Source organism: Habropoda laboriosa, unplaced genomic scaffold (assembly GCF_001263275.1).
Source record: "Habropoda laboriosa isolate 0110345459 unplaced genomic scaffold, ASM126327v1 scaffold155, whole genome shotgun sequence".
NCBI lineage: Eukaryota > Metazoa > Arthropoda > Insecta > Hymenoptera > Apidae > Habropoda > Habropoda laboriosa.
Window position 1 is genome coordinate 158767 of NW_017100290.1, and position 23409 is coordinate 182175.

The 23409-nt window shown below is 35.4% G+C and overlaps 1 protein-coding gene across 1 annotated transcript in view; it reads left to right on the plus strand.

The window, feature by feature from the left end:
* Window positions 1–22321, plus strand: part of LOC108573811 (retinoic acid receptor RXR-alpha-B) — a 93564-nt gene extending 71243 nt beyond the window's left edge. The window contains exons 4-6 of the mRNA XM_017936288.1: window positions 17995–18301; window positions 20987–21312; window positions 22048–22321. Of these exons, the coding sequence (XP_017791777.1) occupies window positions 17995–18301; window positions 20987–21312; window positions 22048–22321 (907 nt within the window). The remainder of the gene's footprint in view (window positions 1–17994; window positions 18302–20986; window positions 21313–22047) is intronic.
* Window positions 22322–23409: the final 1088 nt, after the last annotated feature.

A 23409-nucleotide genomic window follows, 5' to 3' on the forward strand; every position in this document is an offset into this window, starting at 1 on the left:
TATGTTAATAATTAAACAAAGAAGTATACATATAAATAGATATCTTCCATTATGCGAGAAATATTTTGAGTAACGTCTTTTCTACTTGCTTGTAAACAAGAAACTAACTTGTATTTGCCTTGTTTGTAGACAGTTTGCAGAATTCTTAGATACTGTTCGGAAATTTTTTTCACCTAATTTCTGTTACATTATTCTTTTTCCTTCGTTTAATCGTTAGCAAATGAATGTAAATCATTTTTCTTTGTACTAATAGTAAATGTTATATTTCTAAATATATTAATGTAAATATTATTTATTTACTAGCTTGTCTGGTGAAATTATACAATGCTAAATAAATTCTAATGAAGTATACGAAGACTGAGTGTAATTGTGATGGTTGTTTCTAAAATCCTTGCATTGAAAACTGAACTCCACATACCTATCAATATCTTCAACGGATACCAAAAATCGTATATTTTGTTTACTCTACGAAGGTAAGCTTCTTCTTTGCTTACTTTGTGTAACAAATTCATCAGGACATCCAGCCATGAATACAAATCTCCTCTTTTCTTTGTAAAACGAACAGCTTTCCTATCGTTGGAACGAACAGTTCAAGGTCTTTGGATTCAATTGATAATCCTGACCCCTGAATAACCAGAGAACGACTTTAGAACGTATTAACAAACATGGTTGTTTTACCTATAATGTAGCCATTATGATAATGTTCACGTGGGTGCAACGATAAATACTTGTTTTTTGAGTTATCGTCACCTTCGACCTCTACTCCTGTTTCCATTTCGTATCTTAACTCGAGCGAAACCAGAAAGAGAGAGAAAGGAAGAGATTATGATAATCTTCGAACGAAGAAAATAGAATTCTACGGAGGATCATGTTAGAGGTGGCCTTGATGATGACGATTGAACTTGCTTATAACTGTTGGACTTTAATTGGAAGTTGGAAGCTTTAATTAACTCCAATTTTTAGTTTCAAAAGTTTCAGTATTTGGTTTAGTAGCACTTTGGAGAATTTAGAATATTCAGAAATTTGGTAAATTACAATTTCTATATATTTTGTACATTAAATTTTTCAATATCGAGGTTTCAATATTCAAATTTTGTATATATCGTCCGCTTTATGCTAAAGCCATGAATGTGCAAAGTTTAACTTTTCGGGTAATGAAGTGGGCTAAACGTGACAAAAGGAGGAAGGGACAATCAAAAATTATTTCATAGTTACATATAAGTCTGGAGCAAAGATTAATATTTTTTTCGTTAAAATTTCGAATATTTTCATCTTCAGAATTATTTGATTACATTCAGTCGTGAATTTCGATAATTTTTATTCGTGGTATTAGCATAAGGAGGACGATATTATGTTTTAAGCAATTCTCAAACTTTGGGCTCCAGTGCTCTGTCAATTTTTTTTTAATTGTTTCAAAAAAAAAAAAAAAAATGGACCTTTTTCTATATTAGTAATGTACATAAATATGTGAGAAACGATGATGCGCTTTTTGATCACCATACGCCCTACAAAGTACGAAGAAACTTATTCAAATAGACAATGCAAGGCGTTACAATGGACGTATAAAAATACATAAGTATTTAAGTAATACTTTCTTGTGCCATTAAAACAGTTAAAAAATGAATAAATGTTTTACATAATCAATAATTATACAATTAATAAAAATACAAAATTCCACTTTTCCAACAATTTTTTAAGTGTAATCTCAGATTTAAAACAACCCCTTCAAATTCTATTTCTTTGAAATATATTAACACATTAAGCGCCATCGTGTAAAAAAAATGATGTTGCTTTTGGTCACTGTGTATTTGATGTTTTCTTTAAGTGCACAGTGCTTCAATTAAATAGTTTTACATGTAAATCGTTTATGTATTTTTATTTTCGACAGTTATATGTTCTAAATCTGAATTCTCTAAGTATAAGTTTGTATCATAAAAGTTAAATCTGTTATTTAATTACACCCTAAACACCCTACACACCCTAAACCTTTCCTCGTATAATCATATATTCAAGAACACAGGCAGCCGAATCTGAACGAAGGACACAGTATCCAAACTAATACAGGTGGCCCATTAAGCCGGAATGTATTGCATTCGTTTGGATATAAATGGCGCTTAACGTGTTAATTTATTAACTGAAACAGATCACACAAGATAGATATCGGATAAATAACTCGTGAAACACACCCCCGTGAAGCCCCTGAGAATTTCTCTTATGTTCATCTGTCGTCATTACGGCGTGTAGAAAGTTTTAATTGGGTAAGTTTGTAACTCTGGAAACACGATTGAACTTTCGGTTCGCGACGCCTCATCTTCGATTCATTATCGGGGAAGCAACCTTCGTGAAAATGTACAATTTCAACCTACACACTTTTCACATTCTCAGTACAATCGAAAAGTACAGGGAAAAAGAACGAGCGTTCGTTTGATCCTTTTTCCATAGAAATGCTTCATCCGAACTGTTAAAAAAGAAACGCTTCTAATGGAAAATATGCATGATCCTGAAACAAAATCGTTCCCTTAATCCTTCCTTCTTTTATTCTCCATTCGCACATCGCTTGCTCATTATTTTTCTATAAATATTCTGCAAGAAAACTCAATAAAAATGTAATTTTTAATATACTGGGTGTTCGGTTTAACTGGTAACGGTGGAATATCTCAGGAGGGATTGAAATTATGAATAAAATGTTCTTACAAAAGTTGTTCGGTGTATAGAAGGACATTAGGTGGAGTAGTGGGGAAGATATCAGTCAACTTAATTTTTTTAAATAGAACGCTATATTTTTCTATTCGTAATATTATAGCGTTTGTTGAGACGAATTCAACGAAGTGCCACGTTAGGTCATTTCGTTTTATGGAAATTGTAAAATCGTGGAGAATTTGTATTTGTAGCACAGTTAAGTAGAGTTTAGCTGGTCGAAAGCGTGCGACACGTGTTGATCTGACACTCCGATTTTTCACTACTTCACGGTATTTTCGTAAAACTAAATCATTTCGTGTGGCACATCGTTGTACACGTCTCGACAAACGCTACCACATTATGAATAAAGAAAATACAGGATTTGATTTAAAAAAATTAACTTGTCTTTGATCTCCCCCCGCTACTACACCTACAGAAAAATAATTTATACAACTTTTGTACGAACATTATTTTCACAGCTTCAATTCCTCGTGAGATATTCTACCGTTCTCGTTTAAATGTAACACTGTATTTTTTTCTACTGTACAATATGACCTTAAAATGACCTTGGATTTAAAAATTTTAAATCAAATGCGAAACTTTCATTTTTTGTTCGTTCTTCCTCGACTTCTTCGTTCGTTCTTTTCCAAAATACCGCTTTTCCGCTGACAACTAACACACTACATATATTATTAATTTAAACAAATTGACATTCTTCAAATCTGTTTACGCAGAGAAATTGATCTTTGAAAAAATTCGTCAATTTACACCATTCCACTGTATCTAATAATTTTCGAAATATAAGATCAAATATGTTTACTACCCCCACCTATAAATTCAATTTTCACACCTTCAGTATGGACAATTACTGATAAAAAAAAGTGTATCGAATCCTTTTTAAGGAATTGTACATATCAAAGTTTCATCAAAATCGGTGATTATCACTTCGAGATGTTCCCTTGTTAGGTCTTCCCTTTTCGTTCATATCTCTCTCCTTTTCTATTCTTTAATCAGATTTCCTTCGTAATCTCCTTTCTTGCTTTTATCCCTCTATAGACAAACATAGTTTCCGACATTCCGTAAGTCTAATTTTTTTACCGTTCTAGGCTTTAAAGAAATCCGAAAAAATTCCGAGGTACTTATCAAAGTCTCTGCTACATTATACAATTGTTCGTTAAGTCAGATGTTTTTTTCAATGAAAATAAAAATTCTTTTGGAAGAAATACAAGAGTGAAATTTGGCTCGGGTCACCAGTGACCCAGGTTACCAACCGTGGGTTAATAATCGTCCAGTTATCATTCAGTCCTGCAATCTCGTAGATAGCAAACTAAAATCTTGTTGTATCCATTATCAGCATTAAACACGAACAATTTGTAAAGTTTTCCTATGTTCGTCCTAAAATGATACCAACTTGACTCGAAGATTTCGAAGTTTCTGCCATCTCCTCGCGAGTCCAGAAACTTTTGTCACACACTGTAGAAACGGGCAGTGTTAACTTATCGACACGTAGCTCTCGATGGCAATTAAAGCAAAACATAGAACCAGTTGAAGTGGTCAGCGGTAAGAAGTGAGTACGAGTAGTCGTAGATAGAGGAAGCTAACGAAAGTAAAAGGCAAAGAGCATCGAGCAGATTACAACGGATTAGCTACGAAGATCGTTTTATCATGCGTCCACTAGCTTGTGGCAAGTGATGATCTGAAGTTTTTCAAGCGACTCACGTGCAACGTGCGACACTTAATCGGTCGATGACGTCCATTGCGTAGAAACATGGGTTGCCTCTTAATCAATTAAGGCTAAGATAACAAACGAGAACGCGGGCAAAGTCTTGCAGAAATATGATTGATGAGCACGATACTACTCTCTCTTCTATGCTGATCGTTTCTTCCTCTCCATAGGAGCATACGTGTTGCCGTCTATTTAAATCGAATGGAAAAAATTCCATCGATCGAAGTCTTCTTCGTCGAGTATCAAGCTTCTGTCACGTGCAGACGTTCATTTCCTGTATCTTTGCTTTTTCTCTCGAATGAATGAAAGAAAGAAACCGCAACTGACACGTTGACGTTTCATTTTTCGCCACGTTGCTGAGCCTAGCCATTAGCTTTTCCTCTCTTCACGTGGCAGATTGCATGTGCGCAGGGATATCTGTTCGCCAAAGTGGTGTATAATGTACATCTAGAGAGATATGCTTGTTCTTTTATTTCTAACTTATTTCTAAAGGCTACGTAATTGTTCGTTTTATAACGCATCAGCAACTGAATGAATTACAGTCGAATAGATGTCTAAGATTGCAGAGAAAATTTCTAAAAAAAAGTGGTACAGAAACACCTTGTAGGAAAATTAGTAATGTAAAATCGAACGCTGTTTCATTATGTATTGCTAATATTGTGCACAAAATTTCTTAAAATTAAATGAAAATTTCTTAGAATGAAAATTAGTATATTAGCATACGAAATTTTTTTAGGAGGAAAATTAGTATATGAAAATTTCTTAGAATAGAAATTGATATATGTTAAATGGAAAATTAGTATATCATTGTACCAAAATTATACAAAAATTTCTTAGAATTAATATTAGTATACGAAAATGAAATACCGTTCGTTATAAATGATACAATAGGATAGTAGAAATAGTAGTTTCGCCCAATCGATTGGCAACGCGTTAAATTGAACATTGTGAACCTGAAAGTTGCAGTTTCCGAGTTTTCCTCGTCTCAGCTATCACTGTTAATCGTATATAATTTTATTAATTGCTCGCAAGCACGAATTTCGCAGCAGACGTGCATAGAGCGTATCAGAATGCCCCACTGCGTTCTCCATCCGCATCTCCCTCTCTACTTTAACCATCGTGCGTGTGTAACTACGAGCAATGATGATGATGGCCAGCGCTCGTTGCATCAGAGCCTCGACAACCTTGGACTTGCCCGCGAGGTTAGGACGACTAGCCAGCCGTAGTTCCTACGGGGTAAGGGAAGAGATTCAACGTCGTCTACTGTTGCTCGTGCAGCCACTTTGCTCCAGTGGCAGTTAATTAAGCAATCACGGCCATTATCAGGGCCCGTGTCAAACGCATCGCTAGAAGCGGCTGTCTTTCTTCCTTCGATCATGTCGGAAATCGTTCGTTTCTTCTTTCGATTAATTAAGTCGACTGCACTTTTCTTCGAGGGGCTTTTTGCGCTTTCGATTTTTCGCTTGTACTGAGTTATTGTCTGGTGACAATGAACTTTTTTAAATATTGTGGATTAGTTTTTTTGGAGGGGGGGATTATTGCATTCGAAGATTTGTTTGCTATAGTAAAGCAGCAAACCTTGCTACTTTCTTGTGCTGAAAAATTAATATTTATTGCCTTCAATAAATACAAAAAATTTATAAAATTTTTTAAAACTAACATTGAAATAAATCATACATGTATCGACAAATATAACTATTTTTCGTATTTTTATGATCTTGTAAAGTTACGTTAGAAGTGGAATTTTTCAAACTATTTCACTGCTCAGACATTTATGGGAGGCCTACAGACCTGTTGTTCTAATTAATTATTTATCAAATGGTAAACAATAATATCGTTTCTCAGTCGCCATTCGAGTGCAAAGGGTTCATCTTTGTTGACTAAATTGTAGGGTGGGTTCGTGTAAAGTTTCGTTCGACTGACACTTCAAAAAAAAAATTATCGATTTTCAGAATGTTTTTGAGGATTTGTAGATCTCTTTGCGGATCATTTGTTTCTCTTTTATTGTGCATTTTTTTGTGCTGAATATTTTGGATTTCTGTTGATTAGATTTTAAGGTTTGATAGATTGTGATCCTTTGAAAAAACGTACGTTAGGTTATTGAAGAATTCTTGTTTAAAGGGCGATTTTCAGTTAATTAAAGTTAATTAGTATTAATGTAATGATAGTATTAACATTTATTTATATGTAATATTGTGGTCACTGGAATCATAATCAATGTCATACTTCTTTCCATGATGATTCTATTCTATTCTAGAAGCTACTAGGTTAACATATTACTTGTATAATTAACAAAAAGTAAAGAGAACATAAATCTTGAATTATTTTTATCACAGAAAAATTGTAATAATTAAAGATAAATAGCGAAAAATTAGAATAAAAATCTTGAGATATTTTCATTATAAAACCATTGCAGAGATCAATAATCAATAGAACTGGTACAAGAAGAAAATCATCGAACAGAATTTACTTCCACATTCTTCCTCCCTTTCTGATATTTCTTATTCATCATCGTCGGAATGATTCGACTTAGCCAATCTCTTCTTTCCACCGTTCATTACGTCCAATTATTTTTTGCAATGTAAGCCATCCAAGACTGGTTTTCTACAGTAGTTCAATAACGAGCGAGGTAATTAGGCTGATCAAATGGGGCCCACGCCGTATAATTCAATTCGAGAAAATTACAGGCGGGAGAATTAATCCCAGAGCGAGCTTCGTGAAATGAGTTCTCAACACTTTGGCTGTCGGGACTGTTTGTGTACAGGTGGAACCATTTCTCTTGTCTCGCCGGTACGTCAGTGTAGGCAATTTAATTTTACTATCCTCGAAGAACACCTTAGTCGGTAGCCCAGTTTCGGATTTGCCCGTGCAAAATTTGAAAACTCAATTTCTAGAAGTTAACTCAGCGAAGGTTGGAAGAAATTATCATTTTTCTTCAAGAAACACTCTACCGTATATAATTTACATTGGGGTAAATACGAGACAGTTGTCACATTTTACATAAAATGGTTGTTAAAAAGATCACTGATATTATTCATTGCGTTCAAATAAAGTTTTACTCTGATTTTAAAAAAGCAGTCAGTGTTCTGGAAATTGGGTTAAAAACTGTAGTAATGACATTTTGTTAACTCTTCTAAGGTTCTAGGAGGAGAGATGCCACAAATAATGATTGTAGAAAAAATAACTATGTAACAATTATTTGGTTATTGATCATTTTAACAGAGTTTACACGTGATAATTTGCATAATATTATCAATTCTTCTCACCACACGTGTCTGTTCCTGAACATTATTTTTAATTTACCGTATTCAAAGAAACTTTATTATTCTCAATTCACTATTATTTGAAGAAACTTCGTTCTTTTCAGTCGAAAGTATTTTTAAATATATTTTCAATTATCTATAAGGGGTTAGACCATCTCTAAGCCCTGAAAATGATACCAAACTCTCACATTTCTTTCTTTCTTTTTTTTTTTTTTTTTTTTCAAGAAAATAATTGATTCAATCGTAAACTTTTCATAAGGGCTTTATTTAATTTTAATAATTACTTCTCCTTCCATAATTTACAATAAAAGTTTCTGGTGTTTTAAATATCACTTATATACTATTACTTTAGCGTATCTATTCACACTATCTAATCTGTTCTATTCTATTGGGTTGCCGGATCAAACCTTTCTGAAGTCGTGATGTGTCGTGTAATAATAAAAGAATTTTATATTAAAAATGGTAAGTTATTCAAGTTTCAATATGGACACTAATAAGCAGCATTTGCGACATATACAGCTTTTTTATTGCAAGAAAGGGAAAAAAGCTACGCAAGTTCGTGAAAAAATTTGTCGCGATTATGAACAAAATGCTCTATCGATATCCACTGCAAAATTCTAGTTCCGTTGCTTTAAGGATGGAAAGTTTGATGCCCATAGTGCTCCTCGATCTGACCGGTCTATCGAGGTTAATACAGATCTTATTGCCAAAAACAATGAAGAGAACAGGCACAGTTACACGCGAGAAATCGCTAAGGAGCTAAATATTCACCATTTGACAATGATAAATCATTTAAATGAACTGAGAATGAAAAAGAAGCTTGGTGCCCCATGAATTGGCTGAAAAAAATTTATTGAATAGAATTTCCATTTGCGATTCCCACCTTCTTAATGCACATATGCACTCAAATCTTAATCCTTTGCACTCCTATGTCGAGTCACACTCGACATTTTTAAATTGCCAGTTTAAATATGTATTATATTTCGCAATATTTTTTTTATACTTAGATAAGCAACATTACATGTATATGACCCTTTTCTGTAAAAAAAAAAGTGCAATTGTTACAGAAAAGTGTCATATACATATATGTAATGAAGCAATTGTTTACATTACTTCCTATCACCCAATTGTCCTTTGAGTTACTTTTTAAATAAAACACTTAAAATAATTATTGGAAAGAAAATGAAAAAAATTTAGAGTGCGAAGGGTTAATACTTCGGACATAGCTCCATCAGACTATTATTTATTCCGGTCCTTAAAATTTTTTTTTAAATGGTCTTAATTTGCGTTCAACGGAGGACTGCAAAAATCAGCTGGAACAATATTTTTCTCAAAAACATCAGAAATTCTACATGGATGGAATAATGGTACTACCAAATAGATGGCAGATAATTGAACAAAATGGCGCATATTTGGTTTAATTGTAATATTGCAAAGTATTGAAATAGAGTTTACAATTGATATCTAAAAAAGTTTGAAGACATCCGACAGCCCAATATTTACTATTTACTCTCATAAGAGCTTTGTTACATTAAAGAATACAAAAGTATTTTTCGTTTAGTCCCTTTACAAAATGCCGGCGCTACAGCCTTCGAGTTTCTCAATTTCTGTGTCACACAAAAGTTTCTCCGGACGTATTTTATTAACATAATACGATTTATATAAAACATCGACGAATTTAAATAAAGGTACAAAAGGATTGTACAGAATCTGTTCGATGTGGAAAAATGGGAAACACGTGTGGATCAAAGGCAGCCGCGTGGCGCCATTCATTATCGATGTTATTCGTAGGCGGATACCGGAGGCCTTTGCGCGTTTCCGATAGAGAAACTTTGGCCCGAGAAACGAGCTTCTCCACGCGTGTCCCACGTCAGGCGTATTTGTCTTTCGTGTAAACTCAGAGAGATCAAACGACTTCCACGGTGGTCCAGAAGTTTCATCGCGTGTTTCTCACACCATTGATAGTTTAACCTGTTTACGATTACGAGAAAAACTGAAATATTGCTCGTGTATTTTGTGTCTCAATTTATTGCTGTTTAATGCATCCCTTAATTAGAAGAAAAAATAGCAAATAAAATGATAGTAAAGATTCGTGAAAGGAGAATTAATAAAAAAGATAAAGAAAAAAGGAGAACTGACTAGTATATTTTGTGTAATTTTTAATCGTTGTCTTTTTACACAATAAAAAATATTAGGACTGAACTGCGTAACTTATAATTCAGAAAATTAGAATAAATTATGTATGTATCAGATACGAATTTGGAAGCACCGTTTGCGTTTTTAGAAATAAATTTCTTTTGTATAAATGGTGAAATTTTTTGGAACTTGGAAGTTATGGAATTTGAAAATTTGAGCGAGTACGTTAGAATAAAAGTTTGTATCAGATTTTTTAAAGCAAAATTGGAAAGATTGAAATGTTTCTTAATAGGTTTCATTACAAAAATAATATTTGCTTTAGTAAGTTGTTTATGATAGGTTCAATTAATTATATTATGTGATTATTGATTGTCATCGACTTGGCTGAGTTTCTGCTTTAGGTCATATACATATATAATGATGTTGAGAATGACACACAGAGCATATATAATGCATAAACAAGTGAACTTTTGTTCGTTCAATTGAGTGTTTAAATTGCATATTTCCTGCTATATGATATTCTGCCCTTTTAAACGAACTAACAGGTATAATAGGTATTGACCTATTTGGATGACATGAATAATTGTGCATGCAATATTTTATTCCGTTCCATTTTCAGTATGTTTTATAATTCATTCTCAGACTTAGGAATTCCGGAATTTCAATAAATTTACAAATTTAAAGATCTTCAAATACGGAAATTTAAAAAATTCAAAAATCTTCAAATTCGGAAATCCCCAAATTAAAACATCCCCAAATTCAGAAACTCTCAAATTTGAAAATTTCTAAATTAGGAAACTCTTAAATTTGAAAACCTCAAAATTCGAATACCCCCAAATTTAAAAACCCCCAAATTTGAAATCCACCAAGTTCGAAAGCCCCTAAATTCGGAAACATCCAAATCGAAAACCTCCAAATTCGATGACCCTTAAATTTGAAAATCCCAAAATTCAAAAACCCCCAAATTCGAAACCCCCCAAATTCGAAACCCCCAAATTTGAAAATTATCAAATACAAAAATTCAATTTATGAGTTCCTCCATTTATATACTAAAAAGATGTATTTCCAATCTATGTAGTTGTTACATCTGTAAACTATTAAAACGCGAACCGTGCTTCTAAATGTGTATCTGGTACATAAACACCGTTTGGTTCGCAGTGTCGCGACAGCGGAAACGGATGAACTGAAAACAGAGAGGGTCGCGTTAGCTCATCCATCGTTCCGCGTCGCTTTTAGCGGATCACGTACCCGAAAACACGTATAAATCGTCGATAACTCGCGCATTGTTACACGATTTCACACGCAGGTCCCGTACGTTTTGACGTTCGACGAAATCCATGGGATTACCACACCCTATCGTTTCTCTTTTGCGCTGATCGAATTTACGGACAAAACGAAGCGGAACTATCCAACGGAAGAGAAAATCATTCGGCTTGATTTATCTTTAAGAAAATACTCAATTACACTTTAAATTTTTAGGTTCAAAACAACCCAAATATGCGAAATTCGTGTTTTTAATTTTATAACGTAACGGGAGGACCGAGAAAGTATAGAAATATGTTGTATCTTTTATCGTAGAAAAACAATATATTGTGCTTAAATTGTTTATTTATAACAAGTTCTACACATTTGGCAACAATACTTCTTACATATAAATTTTCAACGTTTTTAACACCTTGATGTGCTTTTATTATCAGTTTTATCAAAGAAATGGCATCTGCTGCCCCTTTTTGTAGAGCCCAAACCGTATGCAATTGATGATGTCGACGCAATAGATTTCGTTAAATTGCTTCCGACAGTGTTTTCGTTGTGAAATACTTTGTTGATGAAATAGAAAGAAACGCATGGAAAAAAGTACTTATACTGTCGCAGAAAGTCTCACGTTGGATCTCTACAGCGATGCACGATGCTGACTCCAGTCTAAAATAATTTTCTTTTTTGACATTAATACGTAGAAGTATTGTATACAGTCATTTCTATGCTAATTATCTTTTCTTTCGACTTTACCATCAGCTACTGTTTTGTAAGACTTCACCTCAATTAATTTTTGTCTTTTGATAATATCTCGTTTAAGTTGGGTCAAAAAAGACCCAAAGGCCTAATGTCTAATAATTTTTCTTACCAACACGCCATATGAATTCAAACAATAAACTTTCAGTATAATATCAAGAGAACAGAAACAAACATATCAATAACAATTTCATTACGGTTTTTTTTTTTGGTAACGACAGAAATTCTTAAAAGAATAAGAACGTGATAAGTCGAAAAAAAAACCCAAACACCGTATCAGGGTTAAGGACGCGTCCGACTTAAATGACCCACGCTTACGATTTAAAGGTATTAAAAATATGTTTGCGAAATAAGGGTTAATAAAACAGTGGAATTTTTCGTTGAAAATAAAAATTCTGAAAAACTTTCTAAAGAACTTTCTAAACGATTTTCCAAGCTCTTCGTCGCTTCCTGAATAGTATAACGTCTCGTAAAACCGCTCGAAATGAACCATAAATATCGAGGAAAATTAAAGTGTCAACCGCGAGAAGAATTATCGATTATGTCATCCTCTTACGCAAACCTCGAATAACATCTTCCTGTATGCAACGTATACGGTAATTAATCGCGAGATTCGATGAAATTAACGATCTGACGAGTCGCGAACAAGAAGAATGGAGGCTCCCCGGTTATTGTCGCTATCACCGAGTGAAAACGGGAGAAAGGTGGGCTTTAGGCCGCCTCGAAAATACATACAGCTGCAACGAAAATAAATTCCTGGCGGAATGTCGCCGGTTTTCTGGCCACGGCGTCCTTTCTGGAATGGTTCCAATTTTAAAAACGTGAGTCCAAAACGATGGTCCACCATCGAGAGCTTAACGACAACGAAAAGTGGAAAGGCTGTTTGCGACGTTTGGGAAAATTTAAATGGCCTGTGTCCCGCGATTTTATTCGATATTTATCGCCCTCGTTAGCTACGCAGAAGAGAGATATACTATGATCCAGGTGATAAATTGTGTCGGGGATTATGGTTGTGATTGATTGGACATGGAGATGCATATTTATTGGAAGATTCTTTCAAAACAGTTTAGTTAGTTTGGGTAAAGTTGAAATTAGATCTTCAGATCTGTGTCGCCTCGTCTTTCTCTTTCGTCAGGTGTGTTTGTGTTCGTTTAATTCGCGAGTGTGAAATTGTAATAACGAGGAATTGATGTTTCATTCGTAGATTCGTGGTTCGTGTAAAAGAAAATGGACGAAATTGCGTTAGACTGGGTTCGGAGCTGAGTAAGTCAAAATTTTCATTGCTAAGGCTACTCGCTTAATTACAAATAAACTGAAAATATATTAAAATAAAGCTCGACTATTTTCAATACGCTTCAGATAAAATACCATTTCTAAATACTATGTTGAAAAGTTACTGCAACAAATAAATTATTTCATTTTCACAGTTATGCACACGATTTTAAATAAAATCGACTATTTACTATTTGAAATAATACTTTAACCTGTGTTAATTCTTCAAATCGTAAAAGTTTTCAAATGAAACAGAAAATATTCTCAGTTATTTCATAATATGCATATCACAACTCCATTCAAGTTTCATTTATACCAAAATAAAGCAAATTAATAAGAAAAATAGAAATAAATAAATTCACAGACATTTACCATTTTTCCTTTCCAAAACGAAACTTTTGCTTTTCAAAAATTTCACCGCTAAAGTCTGCTGAAAAATGCTCAGAGTTCAAAACAGTGAAAAATAAAAACAAACACAGCTATATGGTCTTTCGACAATGATCGTTCGTGCAAACCTGAATATATCGAAAAATTTCGTATACAATTGATCCATGAATCCGTCACTCCAATTTATCATTGAAATTTCTTTACGATAGCCAATTTATTTCCTTCCAAAGAAACGAATCACCTCATTAAGGCGGCGAGTAAAATTATTGGATCATGATGATCGCGCTAAATGGTCCCAAAGTCCAAACACTCGATACCATCGGTTTCGTTTCGGCTGAGTTATACGAACTTTCGATTGTCTCGAGACAACAATGTCCCTGGTAGACGGCGGATTACGCGAGAGAAATCGTAAACCCGTGGTATTTTATTCAAGGAACCCTCGGATTAGTCGAGAACGAAGCCTGGCGAAAGAGGCGGATAAAACGTGCCAACGAATACGAACGCTTTTACGAAATCCGAGTCGGAGTCGTCTCGACGGTCTTAGGTGAATCACTGCCCGCACGTTGCTATACCATGGATTCCGCTTGATCGTGTTGAAATTTTATCAGAAAACATTTTCTATACTTACACTGGAGAGTGAACTATACAGGATGTTTCGCTTAAAACAGGCCACCCAAATATCTTTTCTATCTGTGATAATACGAGAAATATTTCTGATGTAATTTAAACGATTTCAAAGGGTGAATCTGATGGGAGAAACATTTTTTTGACGGATAAATTGACGAAAAATGAATGGAAATTCCACGTTTGATTAAAAATTTTGGAGACAGAGATCGTTTCAAGGTCATACTATTATCTATACATGGATGAAAGCATAGTAATGTTAGCTGTAACATGCAACAAAAAAAATTGTGTGCATATGCTTAAATAAACATGGATGACCTTAGAAAAAGAACATTGAAAAATGACATTTATAAATTCTTCTCCTATCTGATTCGTCTCTTAAAACCATTGAAATTACGTAAGAAATATTTTTCGTATAGAAAAGATATTTAGGTGGCCCCTTTTATGTGAAACACTCTCTATAAAAGAGAAGAAAAGCTTTTTATGTGTGCAGTTTCTTTGTTCATTTTAGATCTTTGCAATGTTCTGTTTGTTAAATGAAAAAATAGAAAAATATACGGGGTTGTTGAATGTTGGTTCTGTAATTGGATGGTCTAGTTGTTTCTTTAAGAAGGATTTTTTGTGTTCAGGATTAAATTTTGAAAGTACAGATTGGTGGCAAATACATATATATATTAGAAATCGTGTCTTCTATTTCAGAAGTCCTGAGATACCTGCATATTTCCATTTTTTAAATATTAGACTAACGAGGAGTAGGCAAGGCCTTCGGGTCACCGATTTAGTTAAAATTTTCAACACTTAGAGATCTCGTTCTCCTGTTTACGAATATATACCATTATAGCAGCAGATACTCGATAGTTTTTAAGATATTTGCAATTGAAATTTTCTTATTGGTATAAAATACAATTTTGATTGATGTAAATACGAACCGCCGTTGTGGCGTGTCGATAGCGAGTTAAACTTGTAATCCGGTGACTAAATAAAACATAATATTCACAATTAGATATTATTAATCACAACAGTGATATTTATCGTAAAAGCAGACAAATCATAAGTGAGTAAAACATTTTGCACATCTAATAAACGTATGTAAATGACTGGAAACGTATCTCGGCAGTTTCTGCCGTTTGCTTCACAATCAAAGCAGCTGTGATGAAAAATATTTTCAATTTATCAATCAGCCGGTTCCTTATACAAATAGTGATAAGTAGACTGCGGGTGTTTATGCAAGTAAAATATGTCAAAGTATGTAACAAATATTCAAGAAATATGTAAGTAAATATGCAGGAAATATGCAAAATATGCAAGAAGTATGCAGGCTATGCACGTATGATTTACATTGTTATTTTTACTTGTTATAATTCGAATTACAATAAATTACCATAGTTTTTTCTAAGTTATCGACTGTAAATTGACGACGCTTATCAGTTAATATTAATTTGTATGCCGAAAAAGATCGTTCTACATCGCAAGACGTAATTGGGGCATATTTCAGTTTGTGCCAGTAGCGTGTCTCAAGCTCTTTTGGTCTTTCAACAGCTATACCTTTCAAAATGTCTGCAATTTTTGATATAGCATTAAAATTTGGATTTCTCCCTAGAACTGTTTGTATCTTTGTAGAAATTTTTCTTCCACAATCACCAGGTATAGTTTTTAAGTTCTCAGTAGTTTGATTAATTAGTTCCACAGATTCAATTAGGGGCAACCCTACTGTCTCCAATTTTTTCATAATGAGTGGCAGCGTTCCGAAGTCAGCTCGTATGAACGTTAAATCTGGCATAGTTTGTTCATTTCGCAACGCTTCTTGTGCCTCTTCTTCATTGAAACTTTCGAAATGCGTGGCATAAAATAATGTATATCAATAATACACTATTTAGATACTTACAGATGTTATCGTCTAAGAGCTCAATGATGGATAAAACGTATTTTCCGAGATGTACACAGTGAAATGCATATGCTGTTACATATGTATGCAATATGCAATAAAACATGCAGTATGCATTATGCAAAATATGCAAAATAAAAAATACATTTTCGGTATATACGAATGACGTAACTTCTGTCCAAGTCCCACATCTTTATCTTCTTCAATCAAAAATATGCATTTTCATAAACATCCGCAGTCTAGTGATAAGTGTAAGAAAATCCGTTACATCCGGCGAGTGACGGCGCCAGCCGTATTAATCAGGAAATCCGATGCTGATTGATATTTTATTATTCTAACGAATTCTAAACAAGTGAAGAGTGAGGACGCGTCGTTAAATAAAAATTAAATAAAAGAAATTCGTTAAGTATAGGAGTCGAAACCCTAGTCACCGGATTACAAGTTTAACTCGCTATGAACATGCCACAACGGCGGTTGGTATTTACATCAATCAAAATTGTATTTTACTGCAATAAGAAAATTTTTTGAGTACCTATTGAGTACCTGCCCCTATAATGGTATATATTCGTGAACAGGAGAACGAGATCTGTAAGTGTTGAAAATTTTAACTAAATCGGTGACCCGAAGGCCTTGCCTACTCCTTGTAAACCAGGTCGCTATTATATTATGACATTCGCTAAAATTTTGGAAATTAATACGTCGTTTAATAAATGACTAAAACAGTATTCTTATTTTTTTTTTTTTTTCAGTTATGATAGTCATCTGAAATGACAAAGAAATATCAAATAAAATGGTGAAATTCGTGGAATATTTCTGCCAAATTTCATACCACAAATCTATCACACAAAATAAAAAGAAATTAATATATTCGCTACCAGCATTACATACGTATAACCAATTCTCACGACAGATCACTGTTATCTATATCTAGTACATTATACAAAATGTGCGGTTTGCGTATTTAATACTAATTAGGTGTAAGTACATACATCACCGGCTAAAAGTTTGGAATCACCTGCCAATTTGTAGATTTGAAATTGATGTTGTACTGATCAATAGCAATTTACCTTATTTCGTTTGATTTGAATGATAAAAAATTCTTAAAATTGCCAACCTTCTGCAAAATTTTGTGTAACCTGTAATGCACAGTGATCCGAAGCTTTTGGTCGGTAGTGTAAGTGCATTCTATTATGCCAAGCTGATAAAACTGTAGATATACAAAATGTAAGCAAAAGTAATACAAGTATATTAATTAATAATAACGATACGATCAATTCAACAGAACGATGGCGATCAGCGAACATGTCAAAATATTAACCTATTAACTGTATAAGATGAGTGAACTCGTCATTGGTTAGCCAATACTTAGAACACGATAATTTATTTATTGAAGGATTATTCATTTTTAATTGTATTGTTACGTAGATACGTCATATTCACATTTAGGACCTCGTATAACGCGATCAAGAAATTATTATTGCCCCCGATATAAAAAAAGAAGAAGAAAATTCTGAATTTGTAATTCTGGAACAGTTTTTTAATTTAATTAAATTTGACCCAAAAAGCGACATCAGTGGAACTTAACCCTTTGCACTCCAATGGCGCTGTTATGGCGACATGGAGAACTTTACTATGTAACATTCCGGTATTTTTATATTATCAAAATAATGCAAATTAAAATAAGAAATAGAAATAAGTAAATTTATAAGCGTTAAAAATCCTTTTGTTCTTATTTTTCAAAACAAAACTTTGGATTTTTAGAAGTTTCACTATTAATCTTATCGAGAAATGCTTGGAGCGCAAAGGGTTAATTTATATTATATTTCTGGCGTTATAGGGGATCCTACTGTTAATTGGTTATAATTTTCACTCATTTCTAAGTATCAACTAGGGAGGTTGAATATCTGTTCGAAAGGTGAACACAATTAATAGGTTAATATTCGTGGAATATTTTCTTTTTATTTTATGCTACTGTGTGTTTATCTTACAGAAAACTGATCGTTTCTTTTTAGCTGCGAGGGATGCAAGGGTTTCTTCAAGAGGACCGTGCGCAAGGACCTGTCGTACGCGTGTCGCGAGGAGAAGTCCTGCATCATCGACAAACGGCAGAGAAATCGATGTCAGTATTGCAGATACCAGAAATGTCTGGCGATGGGCATGAAGAGAGAGGCGGTCCAGGAGGAACGTCAGCGTACCAAGGAAAGGGATCAGAGCGAGGTGGAAAGCACCAGCAGTTTACACTCAGACATGCCGATCGAGCGTATCCTTGAAGCGGAGAAGCGAGTCGAGTACAAGATGGAACAGCAGGGAAACTACGAGGTAAATATGTTGAAAAGAAGAAGCGAACGAAAAAACGGAGAAAAGAAAAATTCGTAATGTTGGAACAGTTCACGCAGTAGTGGATTTATTGCAAGTAGATTCAACGAAATGTAACTTCGTCCCCCTTTCGAACACTCTGTACGCACGACTCGTTCTCTATCTTTTACAATTCGTCCGATTAAAACGTTGAAAAAGAAAAACGGGAGTATTCCATTTTTCTCTCTCTCTCTATTCTTTGTAGAATTTATTCATTAAGAACCTTAATCGAGCAACAGCTTTAGACAATATGCAGCCGTCTCGGGGCGAAATCAATTTATTTGTCATTGGACCCGGACGGGTGATTGAATTAAAGTCGTTTGAGATGTCCTTTAGTGGCTATCTGATATGCTATGATCGTTTCGTCGCGTAATGCGAATTAAAAAGTTGATCGAGTCGTGTGTGTGTGTGCGCGCGCGCGCGTGTGTGTGTGATGATAAATACGTTGCTCGGAATGATTGAGAATATTCAGCACGGGTAGCCGGAGACAGTCGTTATTAAAGAAAAATTCACACCGATGCATTAACTTTCTTTAACCACTTCTTCGCAATCTTAAAGTAAAAGCCACAAGTTCGATTTTTTTTTAGCAGACTATGTACCGAAAGCCGCCCAGAAATCAGAAAGTCGAATGTTAAATTCAATTACGATTGAATTGTAAGAAATTTCGAGTTATCGTTTTTCAAAAAACAAAATTGGCAATTCAAAGCGCGAGATAGCTATTGAGACATTCCACGAATTGAATGCACAGTGGTTGCTGGTGCTCGTTTAACCCTTTTCCTCGAATACAGCGTGCCTCACTTGTAACGATCGCCTCAATTATTTCTGTTACTATGGAATATAAGAAAGCACGACTGAAGAAGTTTGATAAAAAAGAAAAAGGATCCCCAAGGTCATATCTTGATGGACATTCCAAGATCATCGACGTTCTTTTGCATATTAATGTTAGATTTTTAAGTTAAGTTGTAGCCAATATCAAGACGAGTTCAATGACCTATGACATGACATGACCTTGAAATGGCATTGAACAATGTAAAAATAACGAGACGAGGGAGAAATAAGTGTGTCTATATGGAGAAAATTGGTGATGAGCTTGAGTGACTTTTTTTTTTTATCATAAACTCCTTTAGTCAATAATTTAGTGAATAATTTAGAAACTCCTTTAGAAATAATTTAAATGTTCGTTATAAATGAAACACACCCTGCATACGTATAAAGTTCATGGCCACTGTGACTATTTTTCTTGCTCAAAAATGTATGAGTTTATTCGTTACGAACAACATATGACAAGGTGGCTCAGCTGAAAGGGTTCATCCACATATCTGCCTTATTTGTTCTTTTATGAAAAAGCTTCTCAGGACAAAGTTACACTATTTTAGGGGGCACGTGTAATCATGGAACCCATTTTTTCTCAAAGTCATTGTTATTTTTTTAAATCGAACCCTATATTTTTTTTTCAATATCCATGTAGAGAGTGACAAAACAAATTCAACGACCTTAACACTAGATTTACGGACATTTATTATTACCTACATATTTCTACGAACACGTGTCAAATTGACACGTGATTGAAACCGCACATTTTCTTTAAAAAAACAACATATTTTATTTAAAAACAACGTATTACACACTATTAACTTATAAGTGGTAGGAGAGAAATGTAAACGGTTTCTGTAAATTTCCTTGTGAAATTCGAAATCCGTAAAAATCACGCGCCCTGTAAACCTAGTGTTAATAACCACACCATTCTCTTCATTTAATTTCGAGATATTTGCGTCTAAAGATAATTAGAATTTCCTAAGGATTCACGTGGTACACTGATTCACACATTCGTATTCGAACGTAAACGATACATGATAGTTTGCCCACAACATTATTCGACGTGTGCAGAGACAGTGTTAGACAGGATGTTTAGAGGACGTTGGATCGAACGACGAGGAACTGTGGAGTGTCCAGCAAAGTTCTCCTAATCTTACCCCATTAGATTTTTATCTGTCGAGTAAACTTCGAAATATGCATAGCAGCAAATGGCCATCATTTTGAGCATCTCTAACCTTTGAAATTCACAGTCAGTTGTAAAAGTATCTTCTGTTACCGCTTTCGATAACAGGTAAGACTTATGATTGGATAGGAATATTTGAATCAGTATACCACATGAATCCTTAGGAATTTTTAATTACCTTCACACATAAATATCTCGAAATTGAACGATGGGAATGGTATGGTTATTAAGGTCGTTGAATTTGTTTTTTCACTCTCTACAAGACTATCGAAAAAAAATTTAAGGTTCCATTTAAAAAAATAGCGATGACCCTGAAATTTCGTAAAAAAAGAAAATGACCTTGTGAAGAAGCCGTTTCCACGATTACATGTGCCCCCTGAAATAGTATAACTTTGTCCCGAAAAGTTTTCTCATACAACAACAGATAAGGTAGATAGATGAGCCACCCTCTGTGTAAGTTAACTGTTCTTAAAGGGTTATAAAAAAAATGTTTGAAAAACGAAAGAAAAACGCGGTCCGCGCGTATTCGTCCTTCTATCTTCTCTGGCTAGCGAACAGTGGCGCCGTGAATCGGATTTTCGTGGAATGGTGCGCGTAGCTGTTCCACGAAACGCTCCTTCGATTAATTCGGCATCTCTTGCAATGCACAGAATGCAGTGTCGCACATTTGCAACGCCACGAACAAACAGCTGTTCCAGCTGGTAGCATGGGCGAAACACATCCCGCATTTTACGTCGTTGCCACTGGAGGATCAGGTACTTCTGCTCAGGGCCGGCTGGAACGAATTGCTGATAGCCTCCTTTTCCCACCGTTCCATCGACGTGAAGGACGGTATCGTGCTGGCAACGGGGATCACCGTGCACAGGAACTCGGCGCAGCAGGCTGGCGTGGGCACGATATTCGACCGAGTATTATCCGAGCTTGTGTCGAAAATGCGTGAAATGAAGATGGACAGGACAGAACTTGGTTGTCTCAGGTTAGTAATAATCAGGTTAGAAGCTTGTTTCTTTCATTACCGAGCGCTATAGCTCGTCTGAAATCAGTTGACTACTCAAGGTCACTAGGTAACTTACCCCCACCATTTGACTAGAAAGGGGAGGTGCCCGGTTAGTACGCAGGCGCCCTCTACTGAAGCTCTGATGAAGCTACAGAAGAGAGGAACCGCTTATCGTTATTTTTTATAATGGAGAATGTGACCTTGAGAAAGAAATGAACCATTTGAATACAAATTAAATTGGAAACAATTTTCTTTCTTCGTCTGATTAAATTTTTTCACAAAGATAAGTGTATTTTAACGTGTGTATCGTTTCAAATAAGTTTAATCCTCGTTAACCCTTTGAGTGCTATGGATGCATATATGCGTCCGGCGAAAACTATCGGTGTAGACTATGGGCGCGTATATGCGTTTGTCGATTTTTTCGATATCCCGTGTAGCACAGTTACAATTATCCTTATATGAGATAAATATGTTCCGCGGACCACCCGTTCTTTCATTATTTAACTTGGTGTAAAAGAATCACAGTAATAACTTATTGTGTGAACAGCGTTCACACTAGCAAAAAAGTATTACGGAGAGCTTCGGCAGGGAGTATTCAGCACTTAAAGGGTTAAAAGTGATCGCGTGGTTAATTGAAAACATTAATTTTGAACTCGACTCCCCCTTTCTACATTGATTTTGTCATTTCTCTATCGTGTGGTTGATCATAAACAGATCCATCATACTCTTCAACCCTGAGGTCCGAGGACTGAAATCCATCCAGGAGGTGACGCTGCTCCGCGAGAAGATCTACGCAGCCCTGGAGGGCTATTGTCGCGTGGCCTGGCCCGACGACGCTGGTAGATTCGCGAAACTACTGTTACGTCTGCCGGCCATTCGGTCGATCGGGCTGAAATGTCTGGAGTACCTGTTCTTCTTCAAAATGATCGGCGACGTGCCGATCGACGACTTCCTCGTGGAGATGCTCGAGTCGCGGTCAGATCCTTAGGAGCAAAAGGTGTGCCGCGTTCTGGGGCACACCGATCTATGAACGAAAAAGAACAACAAAAGAAAAAAAAATATATAGATATATATATAGATAGATATATAATATATCAAAACAAGAAAGAAACAGCTATGAAGATATGTGTGTAAAGAAAGAAATTCTCTCGTCGGTAAACTCTAATGATATATGCCTCCCACGATAAAAAAAAAAAAGAACGAATAATGGAAAAAAAGGTATTCTCACGTGTGTAGACCGAGGTGGAATTTACTTACGTTTCTCTTCTTCATCACATATAATCAATGCGACCAATCGCTCGCAACAAGGTGGCAGTGGCAACTGGAATCGGACAGCAAGGACTTGTCGAACCTTCTCAGACAACAGGAAAGGAGCGGAGGCTGGGTAGGACTGAATTCCAAAGTGGGAGTATCGAGCGATGTAAACCCTGTACAAGAATAGGTACAGATTAACGCGATAGACCTGATGAATGGTGCAGATCTCTCAGATGGCGGTGAGGTTCCAAGTAGTTGTCATTCTGGAATATTCAATAGACGTACAGAACCCGACACCTCCTGTTGCAACTGGTAGAGGAACACCCGTTTCCTGAACGGTTACATGCATTTGTTCGAGTGCTTTACGCAACTCTTCGCAGTCATCATCAAGCAACAGTTCGCGTCGCTTGCTCTCCTGAAGCTGTTTTGATCCGACTCGGACTCTGAAATCGGTGGTTGTCTTGCTTCGCGCAGCTCTTCCTGACCTTCGCTTAGCAGAGAATGATTTCTTCACGGTATCTCTACCGGATTCAACCATCTCCTTTTCTTCTTTATTCATAATGCTGTTAGACATTTTAAAACACTTTGGCGTTCTACTCGGACCGCACAAAATAAGCTGGTATGAAGGCGGTCCGTCCTTTTCTTCGATTCGTATCGAGAGCATGTCGGAAGTCGCAACGATACACTCGCAGAGAACAAGATGGCCGCCGCAGCGACCTCTCCAAGTTAGTTCAACGAATTTTCTATTTGTGGAAGTCGCTGCTGCGTTTCAGTGTGCGATCTCTCTCTCTGTGCTTTCTTTAGTCTGTGACACGCATCGTG